Genomic DNA, 27,908 nt, shown 5'->3' with positions numbered 1-27,908 from the left:
TCTGTTTCGTCTGCTAAACTGGCTGCAATGAACTCGTAGGCAACCGCCGCTCCGTTCGGGAGTTGCGGCATCAACCATAGTGAAGTTGTCATATTGGCCAGGCAAAACGAATATCTATTATAGGCTCATCGACTCATCCTGTCTACTACAGCAGTTATATTTGCAATTGATTTCAGTGAATTTAATACAAAAATATTCGCGTACGTACAAATCAGTCATCACAAGCGATACTTATATCAAACAAGGCCAAGCAGTTAAGATTGCGTCTCTCTCATTGTCGAGAGTGTGCCAAGCTGCGGAGAGAGTCTTAGCCATGAACTTTATTGTTCAGTAGCTGACGCCGGCTACTCTCGTGTTACCTTTTAGGCTCTCAGCTGTGTCTTTACTTGTATTGTATTGTCCACAGGAAATTCGCAAGCGCTGGCCAACAAATCAAGATTGGGCGTGAATGATTTCTGTGCAGTTTCCACCCTGCTTTGCGATATCTTTCGGCAAATAGTGAAATACAATCCCTTTTTTATTCACGATTTCCCACTGTAACAGGGAGACAACTAAGAAGCGATGCGCAACGTCGCCCAGCTGAGAGCAAGATTTTTAGTGCCGGCCTGCATGTATTAAGATTCAACAGGACTAAGTCCTAACGTGGAGAAGTGTTGGGCGTAAGCTTGTCATCCGTACGTATTTGAGAGTCGTAGGAATCTATATGTATTTGAAAGTCGTAAGAATTCCGTAGAATTCAGCTTAAATTCCGGTGGGCAAACCGTATAAACGAAAATGTCTTCTGCCCGACGAGCTACATTACTCCATGTCGAAGACCGCGATGTCTACTGTCGAAACGGATGCCAATTTTACGGAAATCCCGAATGGGAAGGATTTTGTTCCAAGTGTTACAAGCTCATACGTCAGCAACAGCAACAGCAGCTTCAGCAACATACGAAAAATAAGGTCACCAGTGCGAAAATACAACTATCTCGACAGAGTTTAAGGTACGTTTATCGGCTATGAAGCTTGCTTTATATCAAGTAGGAATTCATGTTAAATTATAATTCCGAATAATATTAATATTTAGTGACATATTGGTAGCTCACACGATATGATTTTTCTTCTATGCCGGCAGTTGTGTTATACGAATATCGAGTTGCCGAACTCCTTGCTATTTTTAGCAGACATACGCATGTGCTGGTTGTTTCGCTAGGCATAGATACAATTTGAATATAATGAAAAACAATTATACACTCTATGTATATTGCTGGTTAAAATACGTGTGGATATATATATGAGAAAACCAGCTGATTAAATTCGACTCAACAAAAAATCTTCACTTTATAAAGACGTTAAGTAAATTTATTGAACGTGTCTGTATTTAAAATGCCGCATCATTTGTGGCTCGCGATGACTCGTAGCGGAGTGAAGACTTACACAAAAGCAAGGTAAAAAATGAATGTGAACAAGGTCATGTGTTATTGTTTATCGTGGATTGTTGTAGAGAAAATATCTGACGACCAAGGTCTTAAATATTCAAAATGACGAGGTCTTACGAGAAGTTTAATAGTCTGGAAAGTATATCGTCGCCGAAAGGATGTCGCCGAACTCTGATAAATATTCGGTAGAATTTTAATGCTAAAGAAACTAGAAAATAAACAGGCATTCGCTTTTCGCTTCATGCAGTTGTATTAACTGCCTATTTTCAATAACCACGTTTTTTTCTACTTGTAGCTGCGCTGCTTGGCAAGTGATAACACGATGTCATTAATTCAGGTAGTAACGCTCTAGGAAAACAGGTTAAAACCGGAATTTCCTAACCCTAATCTCATAACATTAGCTACATTAGTCGTGTTAAAACGAATCGAAAACAGAATTCTTCGCAACACTGCGTAGCAAATTACAGTGCCAGACCTGAAATGGTTGATGCATTATAGTCAAAAACATATATAGTATAGCGGGCTAAAATAAACGTCACATAATTATATGTTATCTAATTGTCTTAATGTGACAGCATCGACAGATCAAATGACCGTAATTACGTTCTGAAATATATGCAGAGTCTTAGCTGTTACGTTCTGTTTTCTAAATTTCGTCTAACATCAAGGATACTACATTTCATTGAGATATACTGAAAATGAGTACAGTTCTTTCCAGTACATGCTCGGTTTAGGCAAGTTTTCCACACGAGCATTGCCTAACTTTTGGAAGTTTTATACGATGCGCATTCACAACATGATGAATGGGGGTTCATGTTGTTGCAGCACAAACATAATTTTTTTTTTTCACTATTTGTGCATGTGGCATACTCGAGTAAACAAGCTCAAACAATGCGCGACTTCAAAATTATTTTTTCCGGAAGTGTTATGGTATAAACCGCCGTTGTCTAATGCAAGCTCATGATTCGAACAAATGCCATGCAGTTGTTCATCGGCTAAACAAAGTTATTTCCAGTTGGGGCACTATAATGAATAAATGGCTTAAAAAGCGTATCTACGCGCAGTATATTGTTGCATCGTAGTAAGCCAAAGCTATATGCATATACATCGTGTGACTTATGTATGTGACTCAATGATGTAGTTTTTATATGACGAAGTCTATGATAACTCGCCAGCCTAGCCTTGCGCAACGCGAGTGCGGATGTAGTATTGCGTCGAGCAGTTACGAAGCACAGTATCGTTTTGCCTGTCGCGTGTTAGAATAAAGCCCCAAATACATTGTCAACTATCTTCCCACATATTTTCACTCACTTGGCAGATTTGATATATATATATATATCGATGAAATTGAATCTCAATAATTTTGGATGCAAAGGGGAACTAGCTGGAACGTGTTGTTATATATGTTTCGTATTACCGTGGCTGGTTTGAAGTTTGTTAACCCCAGCTTAATCCAGCGGAAATACCAATAGATAACTGTCAATAGTTCATTATGTTGTGCTGTATTCTTTGAAAAGGTCTGGAGGTTACTGGCTGTCCTGGGTTTGTTTTGCGAGACTGCATTATATGCTTTTGTTTCCGTTTTTCACTGCCGTAGTAGCGTACTAAGATAGTCACAATAGTAAAGTCAATTCAAAATGGTAGAATTTATACTACTCGTCAGTTGTTTATTGTTCGAACTGTTTATCGTATTAGCAATAGCGACAGAGTAGCGGGTATCTGAGAACTAACGTCACGTGCTGTAGATATCCCTAAGGACGTAAATTTAATTATGACAGAATATTTCAAAGTTTACTAATAGTGTCGACTAAGAAATTTCAGTGTGTCCTTATCCTCCTGTCGACATATCAATGTGTGGTATAACGTCAACGTTTATGTTCGCTCTCCATTTGTTCTTCTCTGTTCAGATTAACAGTTCTTAGCTGAAATCATTTTGTGCATTATACAGCAATGTATTATATGGCTTTTAGTTGTTCTGCAGACGTAGAGCTTTCATCAACAACGTGCGAACGCATTGAATTAATCGAGACCGATACACGGATGTTATTGACCGATGTGTATCGATATAGCGTTCTGTGTTGGCTTGTAATTTGGTGCTTAGGGCAAAAGCGGACATAATTCAATGAAATAGGACTCAGGCTCAAATGCTATAATGTAAAAACGTGCATAGTCTCGGGCAGTGTGTGCAGTGTCGAAAGAGATGCGTGGATACCTGGCGATATCGCTTGTAAGCTGGTGATTTTTGTGTAACTACTCCGCATGGAAGCCCTTTTTAAAATTCTATTTTTAAACTCTGTACACTCTTATAAGAATTCCTGTGAGCTTCTAATAAAAAAAAAGGGTTCATCCTAAAAGAAGTCTCCATTCGAAGCCTATTTCAGTGTTTTGAATGTGTATCTGTGAGATAAACAGAAAATTAATGAAATAATGATAGAATGAATTAAAGGAAGTTTGCAATTTATTATTGCGCGGAGAGGAGGATGCAAGCAAGATGGGTCTCATATGTGCTCACGTGTTCACAATCAGTCGTATAATATAGAGTATCATCAACAGTATGGATCCTACACAAATAGGTTAGCTACAATTACTATAAATGTCGCACTGTAAATAGTTGAATAGCCGTGTTTATAGCAAACATGATTTAAATATCATTATTTCATCGAATTATTTCGACGACGTTGTTTAGGCGGTGGAACCCTTTGGTATTTAAGGCCGTTGACATTGTCCCATGCTTCGCCCCGTGTGTGTATCATTTTTCGTGCAGTCTTCTCTAATGCCGTTTTCATGTACTATGCCTGACCATCATTTGATCCGTTGTCCCATTCATTATATAACATTAGCTACTATTATTCTACCCACTCAGATATCATTACGTCTCTATTGGAACAATTCGTTGTGTGAATATTCCATGGCCGTAGCAGATGCCCCCATGTGGCCTGCTTTACTGTTTCTCCGCTACAGCCTTTGTTATAACCTTCACTTAAGTTTCTATTGCTACACATAGACACACATGAATTGTACCCTTCAACCCGTGCTATGACTAATTTTTTAATTGTCCTTGTAAGCCCCAACTCAGCCTCTAAAAAGCGGTTCTCTATCGCATCGGCTTGTACGTTGCATCGCCCTTACTGGTGGACGGGATGTAGGCAAATAAGAGAAAGTGCGCGCGAACGTATTACAAATAATTACTAAACTAGCGATTCGGTTGCTAAGATCGAGAGGGCAATGATGACAACTACGACAGAACAATTTTCCGTCCACCAACGTAAAATCTAATAGATCCTTACAGTAACATTTTTTAGTCTGTGTTTTTTGCTTGTTGTGATATATAATTTGTTAAGCTACCTGTTATCGTTATTTATGTTATTTTTTATTATTTATTTATTTATTTTATTATTATTATTAGTTATTTATGTGAGCGGAGTGACAGTCGTTTGCATCTCATTCGACTATATAGAATATGATAGTTTTTGATAGCGTAGTCTACTTATTGGTCGGTTTTTTGTACGGTCATCTAATTTGCTATTAATGCCATTACTCCGTCGTCTTTGGTAAAAAAAAAAACTTACCTTTTTGCTGTTAGATTTTGCTCTATTTGGTGAGATAGAGAACCTCCCGACGCCATCTCAAACTTTTATTAGAAATAAAAGACAAATAACATTAGCAATCAGATCGATGTGTACTTATGATGGTGATGAAATTATTGTCATAGGTACCGTTAATTAAAACCATGTTCAGACTGGCAGGTGGTGTTTATATGTTGTTGATTTTTACCGAAACGCTACGCAGCCATAATGCGTGATACTGTTGGCGGCTGAAACCATTTTAGCCATAGCCGCGCCTGGACGGCAGCAGACCAATATATGCTTAAACGACTGTACAGCAATAAGATGCAATTTAATTAACCGAAGTGTCCGTACCATCATGCCAGCCACTGTTTGGCTTGAGAAGGATTCTTCAGCAGAACGAAAACAGTATTTATCTGATGATTCTATTGACGAAATTTCTAACGGCGTTTCTTACTCGTTGCTTGTTAGAGAATGTAACATGGTTTTTTTTCTTTGAGCTAGAATCTATATGCCATGCAATGTGAGTCCAGATGGACCGAAATACAAATACATTCTTTTCTGCGTGCTTTTTCCTTTTGTTTTTATCAAATGCTAATAGAACTACTAGTGTATGCTATTAGTTTTATTCCATATTGTTGTATGTAGAGATGATCCTTTGTATAATATTTAATTAATAAAAGGCAGTTACGAGGAACACTCTTCACGTACTCTTTCAATAAACCCAACCTTGAATTTCGATAAAGCAACTTCACGGTACGGCGTTCAACAAAAAGGATTCTTTGAGCCTTCGATACAACGTTTTAGTTTTAAATCAATGCTAGTGTACTATAGTATAGCAGTTAATCGCACTCTACTAATTTCTCCCTTTGCGAGATCCGCCCATTAAAAGCCGCATCGCTCCGGCGAATCTCTTATTATCTCAATCCAAGCTTTGTTCTATTATCATATCATTTATAAGAATCCAGTCACTGTTTTTTGTGTTATTGTACCGTCCGTATCATTGACATGCCTGTTTCTATGACACGATTCGTGTCGCATGCATCTTCTACCACAAGCTGTACTGGTTTGCCGCCATAACCACTAGAGGGAAATCGTGTTACCGGAGTTTGTCGCTCACGTTAGCGTGCCTGTCATACAGTTGCGATTATGATGTGCTTGTGCCTTATGATTTCAATTGTAGTCACAACTTGTGGCATAATTGTTGGATGTAGCCTGATTCTTACCAACACATTCGACATTACAAGTAGTTGCAACAGCGGATGTGATTGTGATGATGAACCTAGTAGGGACGACCAAAACTGTGTGCGAGGACGTAGGAAACGAAGAAGGTTAGTTCCAAGTGCCACCATGTGCATAGCGGCTCCGTATGTCAGCTAGCTACATCTCCTACTATAAGTTGCCAACATTTCAGTGATGCGAAGCCTGGCGGCACGGGGGATTTCTTTGGGCGATTTGAGGAGAAAAAGAATCGTCAAAAGGAGCAGCAACGAGGCAGCAAAACCCTTAAAAATTTCATCAAACGTGCCAACACCCTCAAAGGTTAGACACCACAAAAGGCTGATTCTAACAAGACGGCCGTTTTACCAAGCAAATATGACTTTCGGGGTCAATCGACTGAGATTTATTTATTCACTACCAACGATACGCTGCAGCGTGTGTCAGTTTAATTAGGTCACAGGTTTTTTTTTTTTATAAGGATAATGTCTTCTAACACGAATCTACGAATATCAGTATTATTAGCATAGTATAAGTCGGTGCTGAAAAGCGTACGTTCATACGTAAAAAGATAATCCTGATCAATATTGATATGGATTGTCTTACAAGCTTAAGGTCGTTGAATCTATAATTTGACGTGTTCGCACAGTAGAAATAACCAAAAAGGTTAAAAAAAATTTAAAGTTGTGTCCATGGTTCCAGAAAACACAAGTTTTTCACTAGGAAGTTCCTGGAATGGGCCAATTTTGCGTGATAAAAAAGCATCGGACGGCCTGTTGGCTCTACGCGAAGTTCTTCATGGAAGGCTAGCTCTCCGTCAGGAAATATGCGTGGAAATAATTAAATTGCTTAATGGGGCTTTCGAAAGAATGGAGACATTGTTTAAGAAGTAAGCTGAACTGAATTTTTGAGAGTTTTAACTTACATATTTTGTATACGTCGCTTGTGCATGGACAGTGTCTTCTGGGGCATCAAATGCTGCAGACTTTTATCTCTTGGAAATTGCTGTTAAATTTTTAAAGCTTACTATAAAATATGCGATAATGTTTGATGGCTGATGGTATTTAGTCATTTAAAATATGTTGCACTTGCATGTTCGTTGACGTTAATGCTTACCTCCAGAAATGAGTCAATGTCTACCGTCTCGGATATGATCCAGGATGTCTATCAACTCATTTATGATCGAGCGGCAGAAGAAGTTGAAGCTTCAACCGCTCAGGAAGCGGTCGAACTTTGTGAAGACTTCTTTATCTCCCACACATACGAGTAAGTTTTCGGGAAATGCAATGAGGGAAAATTAGATCAAACTTCAATTGGATTATAAATTAGAGAGAAAAATAGCAACAGCAGAACTAAGCGAAAAAAAAAGAATGCTTTTCTTTTAATTTTAGTAACAACAAATAGTCTAGAAAACGAATGGTGTGCAGGAAGCCTAGCTTAAGAGTACCGCAACACATGTCTGAGTCGTCTGTTGCTCATCGCACATGTTACTAGGCCTCTAAATAGTATTGAAGATTGACATTGTAATGAGATTAGTGTTGAGCTGTGGAGTGGAGCAGGGAATGTTGTCAGAACATTGTACCAATACTGCCTAGTTTACTAAAGAAAAGTTCCAGCATTAATAAAATTCACTGTCCAGAATTAAAGTTCCAGCATTAATAAAATTCACTGTCCAGAATTAATGAAACTGATATTTGTTTTTTGGTGCGTATTACTTAGTATTTTATTTAGCGTTTTGTCATCAGAAGAAGAGCGTCGTGATCTCAAGGTCCTTCAACGCATCCGGTCTTTGCATTGGGTACGGGCAAATCATCTAGAACTGGATGTCGACGATATTCATCCCACCGTTAAGGAGTTCATGGACGAAGCCATGAAACAGCTTATATTCATTGATTCGAAGAGGTCTCCTAAGTGCGTGGCAATAAATTTAATTCACCCTTATTTTTGACAGTAAACGTGCATTTCTCTATAAATGTTATAAGAAGAACATGCTCTTCTTATACAGTTATATAGAAACCCTATTTTTGTCAATCTATGCCTTAATTAATAAAAACCAGTTTTTATTAATTATATTGCAGGTCTACTTAATTGTTCACATTAAAAGCTTGGCAATATTAATGTAGATATTTTGTTATATAACAGGGAGAAATTGGCCTGTGTGGTTGATGCAGCAAAGAATATTTTCAAGATGCTTCAAGCCGCTCCAAAAGGTCCAAGCCATGCGGGTGCAGACGATTTTCTTCCAGCGATGATTTACGTGGTTCTGCGGGCAAATCCTCCGAGATTACACACCAATATTAAGCTGGTACGATATCACCCAACACTAAAGGTGACATACGTATCTTAAGCTTTTAGATTCGTTATGGTCCATGCCTATTTTCGAGTGTGAAGTAAACGATGACAAATGTTTTATCTCTGTGGCAGGCGCCAACTGTGAAGACAATCATTTTTAAGGCCAAGATACGTCTATTTTTAATATCAAGCCACCTGTGTTATCTCGTCAGCTAATGGATGGGTGTAATGATAATATTTGAAATATACTATTGACGTAGTACTATTTCTGCTACCTTGCAGGTCACACTATTTAGCGCCCAAAGCCGTCTTCGTAGTGGCGAAAGCGGCTATATGTTCACGAATCTCTGTGGAGCGGTAAATTTCATTGAGACTCTTACAGCCGACAAACTGCAGGTTGGTAAACAGATGATATATAATCTTGCTCCTTTTAATGAGTCCTTTATAGACTAGTGGTTAGTGCGCAATATCGTATATTCCGACCACTGGCAGACAGCATGGCGCTATAACCATTTCACTTCTAAACGAATTAATTTGAAGCGTAGCTTCGAATCGATTTATTTATCGTACGTTTTATCCCTGACAACTGCAGATGCCACAAAAAGAATTCGAAGCCTACATTCAGGGAAAGGCGATGCCAATGGAGGATTCAATGACCGCAGGTGCGCGTTTAATGTATCATAATATGGCCGCGCTCAAGGAGCTACACCTGCGGCAGGATCGGCTAGCAGACGCATCAGAACAGCTCAAGATGACCCTAGATTCACTACAGAAAGATATTGGTTGGTATACAGTATAAATATGTTAGGATTGTAACCATTGTTGGGACTCGATGACATATACCACGTGTCCCCTAAGATATCAGCCTAAACTTTTTGTGATGCACACAGCTGAGCAGGTACAACGCGCTCTTGCTGAATCGGAGGACGCTACGAAACCTCACGAATATCGGGTCTCCAAAAGCATACCAACTCGTTGTTTGCCGACGTTCATGCGTGATAAGGTTTGTTTTTATTTTTGTTAACTTTGCCGAACAACGCGCAGCTGATTACGATACTCCTGAAACAAGTATTCTCAAAACATCCCGAAAAAAGCTATTGAGAAAGACATAGGAGTGTATAGGGTTGTATATAGAAACGATTAATTTCCTGTCATCATTTGTCAGTGATAGAATTATCCTCTTAATTGATTTAGGTGCTGCTCATAGAACCGCCTGCATCGCCACCGCAGCCAGCTGATCTTCCCCCTCCGTTGCAGCCGGAACTTTTACATCAGATCAGTAACGCAGAAGATAATATTATCGATAGTAACGAAAATGCCGCCGACAATCATAGCAATGTCGATAATATCAATAACAACAGCCATAGTACTAGTAGCCGTCTAGCGAATACTGCGACGTCGACGAGTACCGATGAAGAGTTGGTTACCGCCGGCGATCAAACAATAGCTGCCACACCGGATTCTGATCTGTCTGCTGATGAGGTTGGTACTCGGAAAAAAGAGCACATTATGCATACGAATCTGTACATCAACAGTAATATTATCGTTATATGAAATGTCTATTTTGTACATATTTGAGCTTCTCGATTCGTTGTGACGGTATAAAAAGATTGAAAAGTTTCACCTGAAATGGGCTAAATGTTTATTACATGCTTCCTGACCACATCTACTCGCAGGTTCTTCAGGTAGAACTAACTTGTAGCAACGGTGAATCTCCTGAGGGGCAAGACGTACCACAAAGGGAAAGCGCTTCTGATCCAGCTGAAAGTGAACCAGCATAATAGGGCACAGGCTTCACATTCTAATAGAAGAGAGATAAGAATAAATACACCACAGCGAACTCTACTCAGGACGAGGGTTCCTTTGGGAAGCACTCCTTGCAAAAGTTTAAATGTTGAACAGACAGTAGTTATGGGATTATTATTTAACCCTGCAATTGACAGTGAGCTTTTGTGCGAATTGTTGCAAAAAAATACTTGCGATTACTTGTAATTAATTCCATTTAGGCTTTACAAAAAACCATCTTTTAACTTGCAAAAATGTGTTCAGTGAAATTGCGGATGTTCGAATGTATGAACATTTTATTTTTGGAGACGTTTTGCGTTTGTCGCTTGGACACATGAAATAGAATAACTTTCAAAGCTTTATCGTTACTAGTGACAGAAAATCTCAGAGAGAGAGAGAGAGAGAGGGGGGAAGGAAGGGGGAGGGGGGAGGGAAAGAGAGAGAGGAAAGGGACATATGTGAGTAGTGTTAACAAATGGTCTGCTACCGACATCTTTGTAACACTGATACGTAAATGTATAAAGTCAACGAGGCACATTAGATCGTGCGATTTTTAAGTTAACTCATGACGAGATTGATAGTAATAATAACGAACCTAAAATTGACACGGACAGAATGGTATTATGCAAGACAAAAAAAAAATGACCCAAAGTAACCGACGCTCGGTGCAATCTGTAGAACAGTCTCGATATGTGGGATGGGATCTGTTAAGTAATGTTATTTTTCAAGCTCTACGAATATGCTACAAAGCGACAATTAGTTTTGTGTTGATTAGAAGTAACAGCTTTACTTATTCACATTGATACTTAGAACTCCGGAGGATCTTCAGTAAGCTTTATTGAAGGTGTCCATCTGAGGCTACTCGATAAATGTTGGTGAGCATTCTACTGTGTAACGTAGATGATAGTCTGTTTTTTTCCGCCGTATTAAACTGCTTGTACAATAATATCGCTTCAAATAAATCGCCTTAGTAGACTTCAATTGGTAGAACTAAATGAATATGGCAATGAATATGGGCGGTGCCAACTTTAGACAACGCTATAGCGTTTACTTCGGCTGAGCGGATTAATGTACAGATGCGTGTGGGATAAGATCGATACAAAATTAGCACCATGTATCGAATATTATGGCAAACGATTTGAGAGACCGATCGGATTACGCTTAGATGTGTTCTGTATCTACGACCATAGATTTTGTAAATATAGTGCTGTTATGACCTGGAATATGCTAGTTTAAATTTTACTATCTATCGGATGCTTTGCTTCATTAAGTTCAGTATTTTTCAACAAGAAATCCAACAAATTGGGTTTTGTCAAGGTGTCCAATCATGTAATCATACGAGACGTGTCGTCGCTTACACAAAACGTTCATTTCTCTACTCACTCGTATGCACGTATAATGTATGAAACAAACCAATAAATGTTAAAATTAGTTGTATGTCTCCTCCCTTTAGTTAGTCCTGTAGTACGTAGGGCAGAGACGTGAGTAGAAATTTGGCAGTATTTGTACTTGTATTGACGCTTACACGCAGTCTCACACTTATGCTCAATTTGATTAGCACAGTATATTTCGGAAATATATTAAAAATATAAAATACCAAATAATTATGATTATAAAAGCACGAATCTTTTAGGGAGTTCCAAATTCAAAAAGTAAATTCGCCGAACGAACAAACAAACATCTGTCTGACCAACTTATACTCCTTTTAGTTTGCAAAATAGTTAAAGTAAACTTTACAACGTTCTACACACTCAAAAATATTTTAGAGATTTTATATAATCGATCTTCGACGTGATATTTTGCCTAGTTTCGGATCGCTCAACGCGCAATCGTACCTTCACCACACCTAGAAAAAAAGTTGTGTCACGAGACTATCATAGAAATGATGAAAGTTTTTGACGATTCTGTTACAGAACATCGAAATATTATGCTTTTGGATACAACAAAAGGATCATCAATGCTGATTACATCTTAGTTATCCAAATCCGTCAATTAATTAATTAGAGATTAATTAGAAGAAAACAGAGGTTTTCTTCTAAAATGAAAGGCGTCATCATAGTTCAATACGGGAGCTATTGTTTATATTGAACCACCATCTTATCGTTAGTAGGACACCGTACAATGGACTGTGAGAGGTGTCGACGAGTCACAGTCCCTGAAGTTCCGTTGAGTCAAAATCATCTACATCTATTTTGATTGACCAACGCTTCAAAGTGGTCGAAAAAAATAGTAGAAAAAGCTTTTCATCACCAGTTCTTGTGTGACTGTCAGCAATGTCGTTCGTATAGAACTCCTTTACCTGGTTAAGTTGTTTCTTATTCGGAGGTCCGCTAGAAGATGAAAACTTAAACAGTTTAAGTAGTTGTAACTTTTTGCTAAAACCGAAGAAGCACTAGAACTGACGTTCGGCTGGACCTTTAGCGTAGCTTTTGGCCCCATGAATATATTGCTAGTTACTCAAAAGTACCGATCTACGGTCGGCTAACACTTAGCTCACTTTGATATTCTGTGATAGTTCAAGAGAAATGAACAATTCACTTTACAGGTAAATAATGCGTCTATTTTTAGTTTTGTGCTAGACTCGAACGATCCTGATATTCTAATAATACATTAATATAGGCAAAAGACATTGTCGTAAACTAGGGGAATTGTTTATAGCGTTTCATAGGTCTGTGGAGATGTTTAATGATGGAAATGGACGTAAAACCCAGGATGATTTAAGTTCCTGAGATGAAGGAATGAAGAACTTGAAAGATATTTGAACATCAATGCGAAATCGAGTGTGGCTTTTTCTTTTTCGGCGCAATCGATCGATCGATCGATCACCCTAGTGGTAAGACATCTTCGAAAAAACAGATAATTATTCTGCCTGTATGCATTTAGTAATGAAGTTCGCTTAATTCAAAGCCGAACAAATCTCATTTTTTTATAAATGCACTTTTCACATGCAGCTTAAAAGCCCCAGTAGACAAAATCAATTCTACATGTAAATTGTATGTCATGTATGAACACTCCGCTATTTCACAAGCTATTTATCGGCCCTTGTGCTTCAAAAACGCGTCTTGTACTTTCAAATGCGGCTGCACTATATGGATAATAAACCAAAAAATATCTCGGTTAAAATTAATGTAGCAATGATTTTTTTAGCTAATCTTTCATCAGTAAACCTATGCGTGTGCAATGAGATTTAGATATGGTTAGCATCTCTCCCTCTATCCAACACTTCGAAAGGATTTAATTAGCCTTCGCGATAACCGAAGCAGAACGAGTAGATCGTACAAATACGTTTGTCGAGCGAGCTAGTGTGCAATTCAATATGTACATCTTTACACCTCCTGATAGACTTCCAAAAAACATTTAGCAATGTGACTAGGAACGGATTATATGATCGTGTACTATATTAAAATTTTTTGACTGCTCCTTCTAATAACAAAGCTCCCGCTGAAGGCTGGTAACGTTGTGCTGTGAACAACAGAATCCGATTGGGTTTATTAGAGAGCTAAAGGAAAATGAGCAAAACACAAAAAGAACAACTTAGCTAGACTTTTAGGCTATAAAAGTATGCCGTATATCAAATGAATTATGGAGATCAGCGAGAAAATGTATATAAGGAAAAAGATAGAGTAATTCAAAAGAGATATATTGAATCAAAGCCAAGTGTAAACATGGCCAGAATGCCCATTTCGAAAACAGACGCTACAAAACAATTGTAGGCCTTCCGTTCATCCATCATCGACCTCTGTGCGATTCTACAGAAAACTAAGTAGGAATACATATGTAGATATATTTGTGCATTCTATTCACATTTATACTGCGCGAGCAATAAGATGACGTTTCGTTGACGATATCATCGAGTCACTACAATTAAATTAAGCGAAATTTAACATCGTTGCCGTTGATGATCTCTCGTTGTCGTTTTTCTTTCGTTGCTAGTTATCGGTTCTTGTCCTTCTCCGTTAAGTAATGCGTTTTTGTTTCCACTTGACCCTCTCCTTACAAGTCTGCTGTGACACCTCAAGGATTTTTGACTCAGTGACGATATCTCATTCTAGACTGTCGTACGGAGCTGGCCTTCTTCTGAGCGAGTGAGTTCATTTCGTCTAAAACAGCTACGCTCGACGAGGCTTGGATTGCAATGTGAGTCTTCCACGAACGCATCTTGTAGTAAGATGCATCCCTGTAAATATGATTTAGCCATTGTAACAGATGACGAATGCATCCGAAAACCGTCCATTTTGAAATCGGCTGATGTTGTAAAATCTGTGTTTCTGTGCTAGTAGTAGATCCACGTAAATTATTGTATATAGGGTAAAATAAGTCCGCTCCAATCTGTACTAGCCATCATCGCCTAATTGTAATTACGCCACAAAGTTCCTACTTAAAGATACCTAGTTCTTACTTGATACTTCATATGAACTGTTTTTTTTTCATTGACATACGCAACAATTCAATCATGTACGGTCTAATCTAAGCCGGTCAATTTAATCATTTGCTTACGCATGACGTACACATATAGGGAATGTATTTTACGAGCGTCTAGGTGAAGAAAATTGCGTTGGTGTGGAGATCTTGCGTCAAATGGGCAACAAATCGCTATTTTCTGTTGTGCCACCATCGTAGTACGCGCAAATACTATAGTAATTGAAGACAATTATCTTCCATGCCTCTGCAGTCCGGGACTTAGCGTGGCCACCTTCATTAGAAATAGCATCCCTGTTCATCAACACCCTTACAGCAGAGTATTTTATTTATGGTTATCGTAAAACTTTTTCTGGGGATTACGTTCTAGTCTTTCCTTTATAGCAGATTCCTAAAGCTCTTTCTACAGTACAGATCTAATACCTGCGCTAATTGTATGCACTGTAATTGATGTAATAAGATGACATGGAAAACATTGTCCGAAAAACGCAGGTAATTGGACTAAGCCGCAGAAGCGCGTAACATCTTTTTCCAGGCACATTTACATTAAAAGAAACGTAACAAATCTTTCTTTGTTCGGACAAATCCGCTATAAATCACTATGCAAATCAAATTTCTTTGCTCAGCACAAATCGCAAAGCAAAACATTGAAAAATAACCTCTTGATTATGTTATTAACGGAAAGCATTTCTATAAAAAGGTCACAAATCTTAATTTTAACAAAAGCAGGTGCTTTTAGGGCATTTTCGTTGTGTATGTGCATCTGTCAATAGCGACGTTTCGTTTCCGCGTACGTACGATGAAGGTTGTTCACTGGTCTCAGGTGTTGATTATTTGCGGGTTACTGTTATGTAGCCTGGCGGAAGAGAGCCTTGTGAAAAGGACCCAGAGGTGTCTGCAATGCATTTGTGAGGTATGTGATTGTTAGGTAGAACGTGATGTCTATAGTTTATAGAGCGATTGTATCATACGGACCCAACTGCCAAGGTATTCATCATTCGATACGGTGGGACATTTGTTCACCAACCTCGTGCCGTTTGATATCAAGTATTACCTTAAATGCAATATTGCTTTATATTTCCGTTCGCATCCTTTGGCCCAAAACAATATCAGAATCAATTGACGAACTAAAAAAAGATGTGATTAAATTGTTCTAAATAGAGTCGAGCTAGCAAAGCTATATTCTGGATCAACAGGCGAGATTCACATATTGTTCGAAAAATCAGTAGTATCGATGATTCGCTATAAGCTATTTTAGGGATGGTTCAAGTGAAATTCTCGTCGCACGGTAGGGCTCTATTTTAGTTTACTGTTAAGATCAATATAATAACGCATCCGTTCACAGTAAGACGCTACTTGTACGTCTAGAAATTTATTAATATTTCGGTTGCAAATTTTAGAATATTTTACTTAGCCTTTACAATGCAATGGATTCGGCCCTGACATCTAGTCACAGCCGTAAGGTTCATAGTTGATATGCGATTTATATATTACCCAACCTTTGATTTTAGGGAGCCTCAAGGTGCAACGAAACCTCGTTATGCACAGACTATGGAGGCACAGGGCAAGTGTGCGGTCCTTTCCAGATAACTATCGAGTACTGGGAGGACGCGGGAATGCCTGGCAAAGGTATACCGATTTTTTATTGATACGCTTGAAAAAAAAACACGTACACGCGTCTTATATCCCATTTGATAGTATGCGTTTCTTTATTTTGAGATGAACAATAATGTTTCAACCTCCTTGAGTAAACTCGCTTCTGTTTTCGTTCAGACTCTAGTAAGCTAATGATGAAGAATTTCCCGCGTCTTACTTGGGGACGGGAGGGGGGGGGGTAGGTCGAGCTATTAAATGGGGGGGGGGAGTAGGTCGAGCTATTAAATATGTTTTAGCTTTAATAGGCGTTGCTAGCCTGGTACGCTTTGACCAGTCGCCCTTGGTCGTTTTACTATCTTTCCTATTTTCCTTTTACGGCGAATTTTTCTTGGGTAGCACCTTACAGTTCTAACCTTATGACACCTTTTTTTTCCTAAAAAGGAAGGATCCTTTTTATAAACAAAGTACGCTTTAACCAAAGCGAGTCTCCTTACATTTTTGAATGTTACAGATTTTGTGACGTGTGTGAACTCTCGAACTTGTTCAGAAGCAGCGGTTATCAACTACATGGAAAGATATGGAAGGGACTGCGATGGCGATGGCAAGGTAGGATTATATAAGGCAGATATAAGAACGCGAGATGCCTAAAGCAAGACGTATATTTGAGGCAACTAAGTAAGGATCTCCTATTATATCCCAATTATTATATTATCCCGATATTATAACAATAACCATTTAAATAGATGCTATTTCCACTGTAAGCTATAGCTTTTCTAATGGCGATCTAATTTTTTCCTAGCTTGTGTTTTTTACGTCTGGATTTGCGCCCTCAGCTGCTTAAAACATTGCTAATTAAGTATAATAATAATAAAGAGATTTAAGTCATCCGAGTCAATTATCGTACAGCAAATCTTTGCGGTACATATTAATACTGTACTGCATTGAAAATTCCTTTCGGTAAATACTGGCAGACAGCTGATAACAGAACGACGAGCTCGTTCACATACGATCGTTTAGTCATAAATGAAAATTTCTAATTCTGTAAAGGGGCGATTTCTAGAGGGTGCAAAAAATGATGCAGTGCTGAGTCATGTAGAATACTAACTATCTGCTTATAGCAAATCTAAATATACTGTTACGGTTTCGTTTCTGATCTGGATGTATTATCTAGGTGACGTGTGGCGACTATGCACGCATTCACACCGCAGGAGTTAGCGGCTGTGATAAGCCATGGATTGAGCTTACTCCTTTTTGGATTGCTTTCCAGGACTGCGATAAGGAACTGGAAACTAGAGCAATGCTCCGTAGCCCATGACCTACCCTCAATGCACAGTATTCCTAGAAATTTCATTTTTACAGCATAGAAACCCAGCTTCGAGTCTCTGCCAGCGCTCTCTTTAATCACTAATAATTACTATAACAATAAAAGCCGTTTATTGCGATATTGTTCAATAGTCATTGCAACTCTAAAGCATTGAGGCGAATTTCTTTATTAGTAAACGTAAGCGATGCTGGTAAGGGCCACTTTCTGGTTCAGAATGAGTAACAAAGTTAATACAGGGCAAACGTTTCAGACATGTTACACGTACTGATTACTTTTTCACTGACAACGTAAACAATTTTCCTGTGTCATTTAGGTCAAACGTTTTTTCACTCTAACATGTTACATGCACATTTCTACTCAGATATATATATCGGTGGTGTTGTTGCCGGTGGCTTTCATTTCCTCAGCATAGTGTATATTCTATACTGGTAGGCGTTCGATAGCGCTATAATGAAAGCGTTCGATTTTGTCGCGTTTAAATCACAGCTGAGATGCGATGTTTGTGGTCGCCCGAGTGTCGTTCGGAGTGAACGACGCTGACAAGAAAGAAGTCAACGAGTTAGCGATTTCTTATTCAGCGGAATTGTACTCACTTGACATACGGCTGCTTCGCCTTTCGTGGGAGTGACAAGTACCCGTGAGTCACCATCGGTGTCGTGACCTGAAGAGTGTCGGCAGTTTTTCAAAAAGTGTGTGAAGGAACAACTTAACGTCCGATTAAATAATTTCAACTGAAACTTGTCCAAAAATAGAATTGGTGTGAGATCGCAAGCTTAATTCGCTTTTTCGGCGAACGGCGAAGCCCCGAAGAAGTGCATAATCTACAGATTAGATTTTTCCAATTAAAATAACTCGAGTATATTGTTTGAACTAAAGAAAATATACTTGAATCAATCAACAAGCTCTTACAAAAAAGTGTCCCATGAAACTCTGGTGACAATCAGGCCTACATTGCTAAATTCAAGTACATCTCAAGTAAGCTTACGCAACTGGGTATTAAGCCAGATATAAACGTTGTACGCAGCTCTGGTTGGGAAGTAAACAAAATATGTATTTGATCCTGATTCGTTTTCCACATCCCATATCGCACGTGTATCTTCAATGATGTGGCCGCTATGCAATCCAAAAGCTCTTCGTTCTTTACCCTTATTTTCGCTCAACACAAATGAACGTCGTGGAATTTCCATTCCGCCCTTGTTTTACGAAAAAAACATGGGGTTCCTTGATCTAGTCTACCGATTGTAATCTCCTATGATTGACACTTGAAGTTTCGCTGGTTGGAGATCACCGAGTACGCTCTACTGCGATGATATTTACCGAGGAAGCATCTAAATTCGGCGGTAAAATGAAATTTTGCTCAGCAAGGGTCTTATTGGATTCGTGAGCATAGATCTGGCAAGAGATCAGCTGTTTTGATTATATTTGTTCATAATAGATGTTGACGAAACTGTTGTAGCACTTCTCAGGTCTGTGTATTTTATTTCCTAAAAACCCTTTTCAGTATTCTAACATCTTTTATGGAAGAATCTGTTATAATCAGTAGTTTCGGACTTAGGTAGAGATGAAATACTCCCAATGAGTTCAACATAACTAGTGTTTAAAATGTATTATTAGCCAAAATACCGCCAGACCGAATTTTAGAGTCAGAACAAAACGTAATTCAAGCGGATACTTGATAAAATGCGCATCAGATACAGGTAATTGGGTGAAGAAATTAGTTCGAAGGTGTTCTGTGTCACGTATCACACATTATATGGCTGTGGCGGGAGCGTAGGAAGCTTTGCTACAATCCCCGAGCTATTACACGTTGCAAACCGGAGAGATATTTCCTATTTTTGTGTCCCTCAAAGTATTTTTTTAATTCACACGGCATGAGTACTGTTAAAAAACCTAATTATTGTATTTAATATCGATTTTCCTTTATGCCACAAACAATAACTCAAAACAAATTGAACGTTTGTGAGCAAGTTAAAAGGCTTTACGTCCGATGTGGTAGCTACCAAATCTGCACACCGCTTAGACGTTATCATTAAATTTGGTGATAATTGTCAATAAGATGCGACAAATACGTAGGTAATTGTCACATTGGCTCATTTTAATGTAAATCTTACGCATATTGTGGCAATTTTAGGTACTACCGCACCGGACATTGTCCACATGGTAGTTGTTGTCAGTTTCTCCATGACAGGACCTCGAAAGCGAAACAGGAGGACTGTAGCAAGGCCGTACAGGATCCGCGGATTTTCAGTCGTGATCAGGCACTCGACATGCTCCCACAGAAACCCAGTATACGTTTATTCTCCTCGAACTCACCAAAGTCGAACTCGTCGAACCTAAGACAATGTAAGCATCGTGATGAGTTGCGCTTGTCACGCCGGAAATGCTATTGCTATAATCGATAAGTCGTTAAACCGTGTACTGGTTTTCGCTTCAAAATTGAGAATTTTGAGTTATAATTACGTTAAAGGCTAAAATGTACGAATGGAGGTAATTGTTCTCCGCCGCAAAGTAAAAGACAGAGTTTTGGACCTTAGTAATTAAGCAGATTTGTTTTACACTGACCTGAACATAACATTAAACGCGTACAATTTAACAAAGACAGTTGATCTCGGTAATGTTTCGGTGCCTACTTTATCTCTGTGATACTTATGTTCCAGTAAAGCCTTTGACGGACGAACACTTCGTAGGGTTTTGTACGTGGCTCATGGTGAGTCTCAGTTACGATCTTATTCGACTCATTATGATTTGCAGATAACCCCGTAAAACGTTTTAGTGCACATGCACTATAGAAAGGAAAAAAGTGTTGCAAGATATTTAAAATGATGGGCCTTCTCAGAGAGTACATCCTAGCTAAATATAAATCAATGACCTTTAGTACAAAAGTGTAGAGCTTTTCCAGATTCGCCATGGTGACACATTTGGCTTCTATGTGGTGTTGCCATATGGTCATAAAAACATATGGGATGTCCTGGAAGTCCAGAAGAACTGTGAATGAGATACAGGAGGAACTTAACCACAAATAGGACCGTGTCCGGGTGAGCATGTAACATTAGTAATTTAATTAGAGCTATTGACATAAAAAGCGCATTTTAGCTTTCTAAGTTACGTAAAAACGATATCATATATTACATTAATCGGGTCGTTAATAAAGTAATTTCAAAAGTTCAGCTTTTTTGGAAACCATTCAACGAACTTTATTTACTGACCTACATCATGTATTTGTGCGTTGGAAACTCTAACACGTAACGTGTGACGTAATCGCTCAGTTTACATTTATCTGCTCCAAAATCAATAATCAAATGTTTTGAAAGAATGCTCTCCTGGGTTTAATACCTCTTGACAAAATATTTTCTACGAGAAAATCTGTTATGTTCAAATCAGGCCGCAGCTATGCCGATAAAAATCCCGCTTGGTTACATATGGTTGTATAATACATTTTATGCACGCATCAAGTGGGCAAATTGATCGTTAAAAAGACGTTTGTGTGTTGCAGGACAAACCTGCTAGGTCACAGTGGTATTCTCGTGCGAAATTTGGTTCGCCGGTTGTGATGACTACCTCCCTGGGTGGCATCGTGGGAAGTGGATGGCAGGCCATCGAGACCCAGACGGTGCTAAGTAAGAGCGCTCTTCATTATTAGACACGAAGCGATTTTGTTAGCATGGCTAAGCACAGTCTGTTATCGAACAACTTTATTGTGAATTCATTTACAAACAAAATTATCATCGTTTACAGGAAGCAAATGGCTGAAATTTTCTTAGTTGATCACGGCAAGACGGTGCAGGTGCCATTCGCAAACGTTTACAAAACGGATAGAGACTCTTGGAATTATCCTTGCCAGGCTATCTATCAACCGTAATTTCGCCGGTGAGTTTTCGTTTGTTTCTGTTCGAATGTATGCTGTATGCGTATTGCTTTAAAACGAACTCGAGCCGAGCAGATCCTCCTAGACATCTCTATCTTTTACGTCTTTTACACGCATATTGCAATGTGCTCAACGAACTTTTTTTTCGTTTCTATTTTTTGATATTTATGAGATCTACAGTAGAACTATGTTTAAAAAAATAATGCAATTTTTTTAGAAGTGTCGTTATTTTTTGTGAAATTCAGCACGGCTAGTTCGGCAGTTTGCTAGGGTGGCTCACAGAATCAAAGTCAAGGAATGAACCGTTTTCAATCGATGCGGAACGTTTAGTACTTTAACAATCATTTTTTAACTTTAATTTTTATTTCACCTTGCTTGTTACCTTCTCGTAGTGTCTAATAAGCGAAGTGGCGAGTTTCGTCGGTATGAAGAATGGCGTTTGTGCAACAGTCCTTGGTGGTTCGTGTGGAGTTGGTTGATGCGTGTTAGCTTCTACTTTCGACATTTTTGTTTTGTTGTGGGTTAACTTTCAGATACACAGCCAACAGCTAGCACTACACCCGAGACCATTTTAGCTCGGCTTGGAGGGCAACTCATGGTCCTGCAGGTGCGCAGTGCGACGACATCAGAAGATACAAAAGAAGAACTATTTATTGGGCGCCTGTACCAGCCGGCTCAGGAGTTTCATGTTAACAAACAACTTTTAAGATGTAATAACGAAAGACCCACCAATCAGTACTAATATTATTTCCAACAACATAAACATTTATTTTTGTATATGGCAGAGAGGAATTGGAATGAATCATGTTAGAACACGTATCTGTTGCGTCTACTCTTTACAGGCTAGTTATACGGGTAGAAAAATTACTACTAGTAGCCTTCCATCTACCACAGGCAATTTTAGACTACGTAACAGCCAGCCGATCCCATCGTCTTACTTGGCTTTAATACTTTTAGCATTTATATTATTTTTCGTTTAATCAATTAGTTAACGAATGGCACAATACTGTAATAATCATAAGGTTACTCAAAGGATTGCTGATTGCGCCTGTCGACCGCCTAACCAGCGTGTAAAACTAGGATAATTACGTGAAAGTAAAGAGCGTCAAGCGCCGTTGTCGAGCTGAACTAACTTACTTTTGTAAAATTGTTCTAATTAGGGACGCTATGTTTACATAAATGCTCAAATGTTTTATTTATACATGCATTATTCTATATATACTTGCGGTAATTTTTAACAGATATTTTAGGTTCTTGCAAGCCTCTTCCTGTACGTTGACAGCAAGATATCAGTTTTTATGAAATAACGAACTCAACAGGGTTCCCTGCTTGTTACCATTTATCCTGGTAGATCACATACGCGACCGGTCTTCCTACGATCCGAGCTCGATCGAGATATCGGCTTGTCTTAACACGAATTTCGATGTGCCTATAATTTCCTACTGCTGCCAGGTGTAGATGATTTACTGATCGATTTGTTGTAGTTTCTTAAAAATAACAAAGGGATTAGATCCAGATCAAGAGACGCCCAGGTTGTGCCCTGACACTTTACAAATGAGGACTTTGGGTGAGTGTTCTCCTATGAGTGCAAAGGTTTCGTATCTATACCGGGATATTACCTACAGATCCCTTTGGGATCCAAAAACATCTGCGTACAATTCCCGCTAAAAGCGATTGACATTTCTACCCAGACTCTCGTTTCGAATTGAGTCAAATATATCTGATCTATAAACTTTATCGAGTGATCAATAATTGTTTTATAAAGGAATTATTTCATTGATAACTGAGATCCTACTTCTCGCGAGCACGTTTGAACAAAAACAAGACAGGCATTATTTCGATTACATTATAGATGCCCACAAGTACTGCCGCCATATTTCTTATGATAAAAATGAAAGCGCCGCTGTTGTTCGAAGTGCTCTATATACAGTGTTTTTAACCTGTTCTGTAAAAGCTGAAAGGCTGAGACACTTTTGGCCGCCAGTGGATGGAAAATTTTGCAGTTTGAAAGAGTGCGCGCTTCTACTATATAGCATTGAACTATTAATGTTCGTGACTAGCCAAACTAGAAAGTCTCAATATACTTTATTGTAGTAATATATACATAGTGTATATTCTATATATAAAATTAGAACCTTGCCAGCAGTGGTCGTTTCTAGCAGAATGGGGCTAGATACAGAACATCCACTACACTCTGTTCCGGTGACCTGATTTAGTGGCGTATCAATAAAATTCAATGTACTTCATATGTGGTGTTGTTGCACCTATCATATATAGACTTGAAGGTGACTCTATAGAAATGCGTCTGAGAAATGAATTATTTTAGCTGACATAGGGAAGCTTTTAAAAAATGCTACCTCATCTATAAAGCTTCGCTTCCTCTTAAGCAGCTTCCTATATTGATATAGCTAAAATAAAAGAAGCATGTTTTATTTTATTAGATATTGTCTATTCTTCTAGTATTATATATAAAAATCTGTCCCGCGCAATTGCCACGCGCTTCTCAATGTAGAAAGAGGTACATCGCTCGGGCTATCGCGCTATACGCTAGTCAAGATCTTGGTTATTTATGTATGAAAATTAGTAAGCGAGGAATACGTATTTATCGCGCAAAAGCTAGTTCGTCCTTTGTCTTTCGGTTAGATGACCGGTTGTTTAACAGATTCTTTATGTTCGTACATCAATCGCAATACGGGATGCATTCGTGGTCGGAGGTGTCAATCGAATATGCGATGTCCAAAATGGAAAATTTTTGGTCTGGGCCACGAAGTTCAGGAAGCTGATTGCGGTGCTGCAAAAGTCACGAGTTCCGACCTTAGTCCTGGTGGCCTACGTGGCTCTATTTGCTGTACAATATGTGCTGGTTCGTGGTTCACAAACGAAGTCAGGAAGCTATTTATACAACGTTATGATCGTTGTTGGATACACCGAGACGGTGAAACTGGCTATAGCGTGCGCTTTTCTTTTTAAGGTTTGCTATTCGAGTGTTTAGAACCTAGTTCAATTCGAGATCGTTGGGATATGAGTAACTATATGCCACAACATGTTGGTTTAGCCATAGTGCAGTTGACAGTGGAAACTTATACAGGAATGTTGGCTTAAGGAATCTGTGGCGTGTAGGTACTCAAGCTAATTGCGAATTTTCACAGAATTATCATGTTTTCTTGTTTTTTTTTTAACTATTAAGCTAAAATTTAATAAATACAAGTAAAAAAAAACTTTAAAAACTTTTAAAAAAAAGTAAAAATTCAACTGAAAGCGATTGTACCAGCAGCGAGCTGTTTTGAATCTAACAGTTGGCAGGGTAATCAGCAGCTTATTCCCTAGTGAAGTTTTTCATATAAAAAAAAATGTCCGACACCTCCGAAAAGAAGGCGTTCGGAAATGATTACCATACGTTTTGAGAAAGGTTTAACCTTCTCAACCGTAGTACGAAACAGTGAACGAGAAGGTCTCGAGTAAGCTCAAAATTCATTATTACAGGAGTACCATTTACGGGAGCTATGTGTTCTCTCTCGAAAATACTGGTTCGTACCTTTACTTTACGTCCTTCCATCAGGTCTGTACTGCATCAGCAATAATTTGGTTTTCTATAACCTGCAAGCGTTCGACCCAACAACGTATAATACCCTACTTCAGTTTCGCATTGTTCTCACGGGTATAGTATTTCAAGTAAGTAAAACTAATTATAGCTTATTATAGCAAGTGGAACCTAACCTAACCGTTAATGCTCAACGGCAAAATACATGGCATCATCGTATCTATTTTCCAAAGCGTCCTCAATTTTTTTTTCCTTTTTGAGCCTGTTGAAAAAAGGTACTCCCTTTAGACATTGCTTCAGACTCTTAGGTAATCCTATGGCATTGCTTAGATTGGGAACGACTACAAATTCAACGCAGGTAGTAACCCTACGTAGTAAACATCTGGTACGATATCTCAACTAATCTTTTAAACGTTTTCGTTCACGATAGAGATAGAGGACGTTGACTTCGTGAAATTTTAAGCTGTGTCTTTGCATCTATACTCGTTGCAGCTAATCTTCAAACGGGTTTTATCCCCCATTCAGTGGTTTTCGCTTCTGTTACTCACAGTTGGGTGCCTCGTTAAACAGCTGGGAACTGCGGGACCTCAACAAAGCGTTATCAGCAGTTTATTGCAACTTATAAGTTGGGACGGCGTTTTGTTGTTGGGTCAAATTCTATGTTCTTGTCTCGCAAGCGTCCTAAATGAGCTATTTTTAAAGGGCGATACGGGACCATTTATGCTGAACAATTTTTGCATGTATTTCACATCTGTCATCGCCAACGCCGTCGCAATCATTGGTCGGAGTCTACTGTACGGTAACGTCGACAAAACGCAATTTACAGAGGTACTTTGTTTTCATTCATCCAGTGGCATAGTTACCAGGCTAACTGATACGACGATTACTTAGCGTGCTATTATGGATGTAGTATGGTGCCTTTGCTTTAAGATCGCCAGAAATTCGTGCCTGCCTGTAGCTCTGTGTGCAGTACCCGAAAAAAGTAAACAAGTTATGTTTTTCGTCTTTTGAATCAATTAAATTTTTATTTTCAGATTCTCTCCGAGCCTCTTGTGTTGGCTATTATTATAAACGGCGCTGCTAGTGGAATGATGATCCCTTTATTTTTGCGCTACTTCAATTCGATCACCCGAGTATTTACGGTTTCGATTGAGCTAACATTGATGGCTTTTAGTTGCTGGGCCGTCTTCGGAACGCCGCTCAATCTTGAGACAGTGGCTACCATCATAATTGTGTTGATCGCTACGTACTTATATGTCAAAAATCCAGTAAGAGATAAAACTCATAATGATACCAGTAAAAACAAAGGCGACGAAGTAACTGATAAAAAGACTAGTTGCAATCCTTCAGGAATAACAATTCCCACCATACATTTGGGCCAGAAGTGCGACGACAAACCACAAATTATTGTCACGAAAATGTAAGTTTCGAAAAGCCATTTTCCAGCATTAAGGGAGGCCATTTTGTTTTATACTATTGAACTAGGTTTAAAATACTTAGCTAGCTTAGTTGATTTTCCTTTATTTTTTTTTTTAATATTTTTTAATAGGGCAGTTGCACAATTTTTAGCCAGTTACCGAATGTTTGGCTTCAATATTGCCGCGATTTTCGATTAATTCAATGGGATAGCTCGCAAATGTCTATACGGAGCCAATGAATTCCCGATCACGGCAAGCAAGGGCCGATCACTTTAAAGTAGGAGGAGTGACCAGTGTTGCATCGTTTTATGCAACAGAATTAAGCTAAAAGTACTGCTCATACAAGGGCATACCTTTCTGGGGCTATATGCTTTCTATTTTTAGTGATACGACATTATACGCGTGAATTATGTCTTTACACTATAATATAATGGTGCATGCCTTTACGATCATTTCTGTTGTTAGAAAGGAGTCTTTAGCAATCGATTGTACGATCTCGGCCTATCATTATGTTTCTATTATTTTTTTTTTTGTAGTTCTCTCATATTCAGGTGTTATGTACCATTGGATGAATTTTTTCTCGTTTTTGTCGGATCATAAAATTGCTTCGGACTCTTAAGGCGGGTATGTAGGGTATCAACGAGATAGTATTCCTAACGTTTTCTTTCGTCTTTAGCCGAGTTGAAACAAATCAGTAGAAGTAAAACGTGTGCGGGGAGGACTCTACTCTCTGAAAGTGGCTCGAGTCCGACGGAAATCATACTCTTAAAGGAAGATAATCGTTAAACAAGCTTTCAGCTATAGAGTCCTCGGCGTACGCAGGACAAACTAATTTTTGCAGCGGAACTCAAAGTGAGGTTTAGTTATCCAAACAAATGATGATGATAATAAATTTGTAGCACAAAAAAATTGTTTCGAATATTTCTTTAAGGATTTTTTTCACATTGGTCTTATTGAAAAACCATGTTAATGTGAGACAGCTTTCTCTGTTACCAAAAGAGAGCAGGTAATTGGAAAGTGGCCTAGATCAAAATATTTGCTCAGAATGAATAACTGAGGAATAATAAGTAGGCTCACCAACTTGTGAGATATTAATAATTTTGCTCCAAACAAACAAACAAAAAACAAGCCCTTAGAACAAAACGCTTAGATTGCGTATAATGCAAAGATTGGTAAAAATCCTTCTGATTTTGCCAGTTGACATTATTCGTTCACCTGAAAGGTGGATTCTGTTAGCGACGTTCTGTTAATAGTTATTTAGTCGAAAGAAACATAATATAATATAATGTTAAAAAAATAATAATTCATAAAGTTTCTCTTCAGACACACACACGCCACCCGTATCTAAGCCGATGGCGGTTGTTTGTTCGTCGCTGGAGCACTAAATGGTGAGGATCGAAGCGGTCTGTAGACGACAACGCTTGCGCTCAGACACGAGAGTAAAATTGCAATCCCCGTTATTG

The 27,908-nt window shown here is 38.6% G+C and overlaps 3 protein-coding genes and 1 long non-coding RNA gene across 17 annotated transcripts; 3 read left to right on the top strand and 1 right to left on the bottom strand.

Moving 5' to 3' along the window:
- The first annotated feature begins 48 nt into the window (after positions 1–48).
- LOC111247598 (rab5 GDP/GTP exchange factor-like) lies at positions 49–11,713 on the top strand. 4 transcript variants are annotated; one of them, XM_086983778.1, is made up of 12 exons: positions 49–200; positions 407–986; positions 6,402–6,529; positions 6,890–7,094; positions 7,328–7,471; positions 7,925–8,116; positions 8,348–8,510; positions 8,780–8,893; positions 9,090–9,279; positions 9,388–9,500; positions 9,692–9,979; positions 10,174–11,713. In XM_086983778.1, the coding sequence occupies exons 2-12, from the start codon at positions 775–777 to the stop codon at positions 10,276–10,278; spliced, it is 1,854 nt and encodes a 617-aa protein (XP_086839904.1). In that variant the 5' UTR covers positions 49–200; positions 407–774; the 3' UTR covers positions 10,279–11,713. The 4 variants fall into 4 exon arrangements, with proteins under 4 accessions (XP_086839904.1, XP_086839905.1, XP_086839906.1 ...); XM_086983780.1 differs by lacking the exons at positions 49–200; positions 407–986 and adding exons at positions 2,037–4,686; positions 6,171–6,318; XM_086983781.1 differs by lacking the exons at positions 49–200; positions 407–986 and adding exons at positions 4,632–4,686; positions 6,171–6,318 and having other exon boundaries at positions 6,908–7,094.
- On the bottom strand, positions 10,910–18,744 carry LOC111248079 (uncharacterized). The gene is made up of 3 exons (XR_015323844.1): positions 18,612–18,744; positions 18,215–18,282; positions 10,910–14,459 (listed from the first exon to the last, which is right to left on the bottom strand). It is a non-coding gene; the product is annotated as an uncharacterized LOC111248079 (long non-coding RNA).
- On the top strand, positions 14,284–17,768 carry LOC111248078 (lysozyme-like). 2 transcript variants are annotated; one of them, XM_022799833.2, is made up of 5 exons: positions 14,284–14,419; positions 15,441–15,614; positions 16,213–16,330; positions 16,809–16,903; positions 17,469–17,768. In XM_022799833.2, the coding sequence occupies exons 2-5, from the start codon at positions 15,501–15,503 to the stop codon at positions 17,610–17,612; spliced, it is 471 nt and encodes a 156-aa protein (XP_022655568.1). In that variant the 5' UTR covers positions 14,284–14,419; positions 15,441–15,500; the 3' UTR covers positions 17,613–17,768. The 2 variants fall into 2 exon arrangements, with proteins under 2 accessions (XP_022655568.1, XP_022655569.1); XM_022799834.2 differs by having other exon boundaries at positions 14,291–14,419; positions 15,475–15,614.
- Positions 17,913–27,908, top strand: LOC111248077 (UDP-galactose transporter senju-like). 10 transcript variants are annotated; one of them, XM_086983788.1, is made up of 13 exons: positions 17,913–18,310; positions 19,753–19,964; positions 20,279–20,328; positions 20,521–20,656; positions 21,115–21,238; positions 21,357–21,488; positions 21,879–23,053; positions 24,201–24,457; positions 24,970–25,158; positions 25,520–25,855; positions 26,062–26,447; positions 26,982–27,069; positions 27,769–27,908. In XM_086983788.1, the coding sequence occupies exons 7-12, from the start codon at positions 23,041–23,043 to the stop codon at positions 27,043–27,045; spliced, it is 1,245 nt and encodes a 414-aa protein (XP_086839914.1). In that variant the 5' UTR covers positions 17,913–18,310; positions 19,753–19,964; positions 20,279–20,328; positions 20,521–20,656; positions 21,115–21,238; positions 21,357–21,488; positions 21,879–23,040; the 3' UTR covers positions 27,046–27,069; positions 27,769–27,908. The 10 variants fall into 10 exon arrangements, with proteins under 10 accessions (XP_086839914.1, XP_086839913.1, XP_086839912.1 ...); XM_086983787.1 differs by having other exon boundaries at positions 17,913–18,596; XM_086983786.1 differs by lacking the exon at positions 17,913–18,310 and adding an exon at positions 18,823–18,961.

The sequence above is a fragment of the Varroa destructor genome, unplaced genomic scaffold, assembly GCF_002443255.2.
Source record: "Varroa destructor unplaced genomic scaffold, Vdes_3.0 BEIS01000003.1, whole genome shotgun sequence".
NCBI lineage: Eukaryota > Metazoa > Arthropoda > Arachnida > Mesostigmata > Varroidae > Varroa > Varroa destructor.
This window is presented reverse-complemented; position numbering and strand designations above follow the sequence as displayed.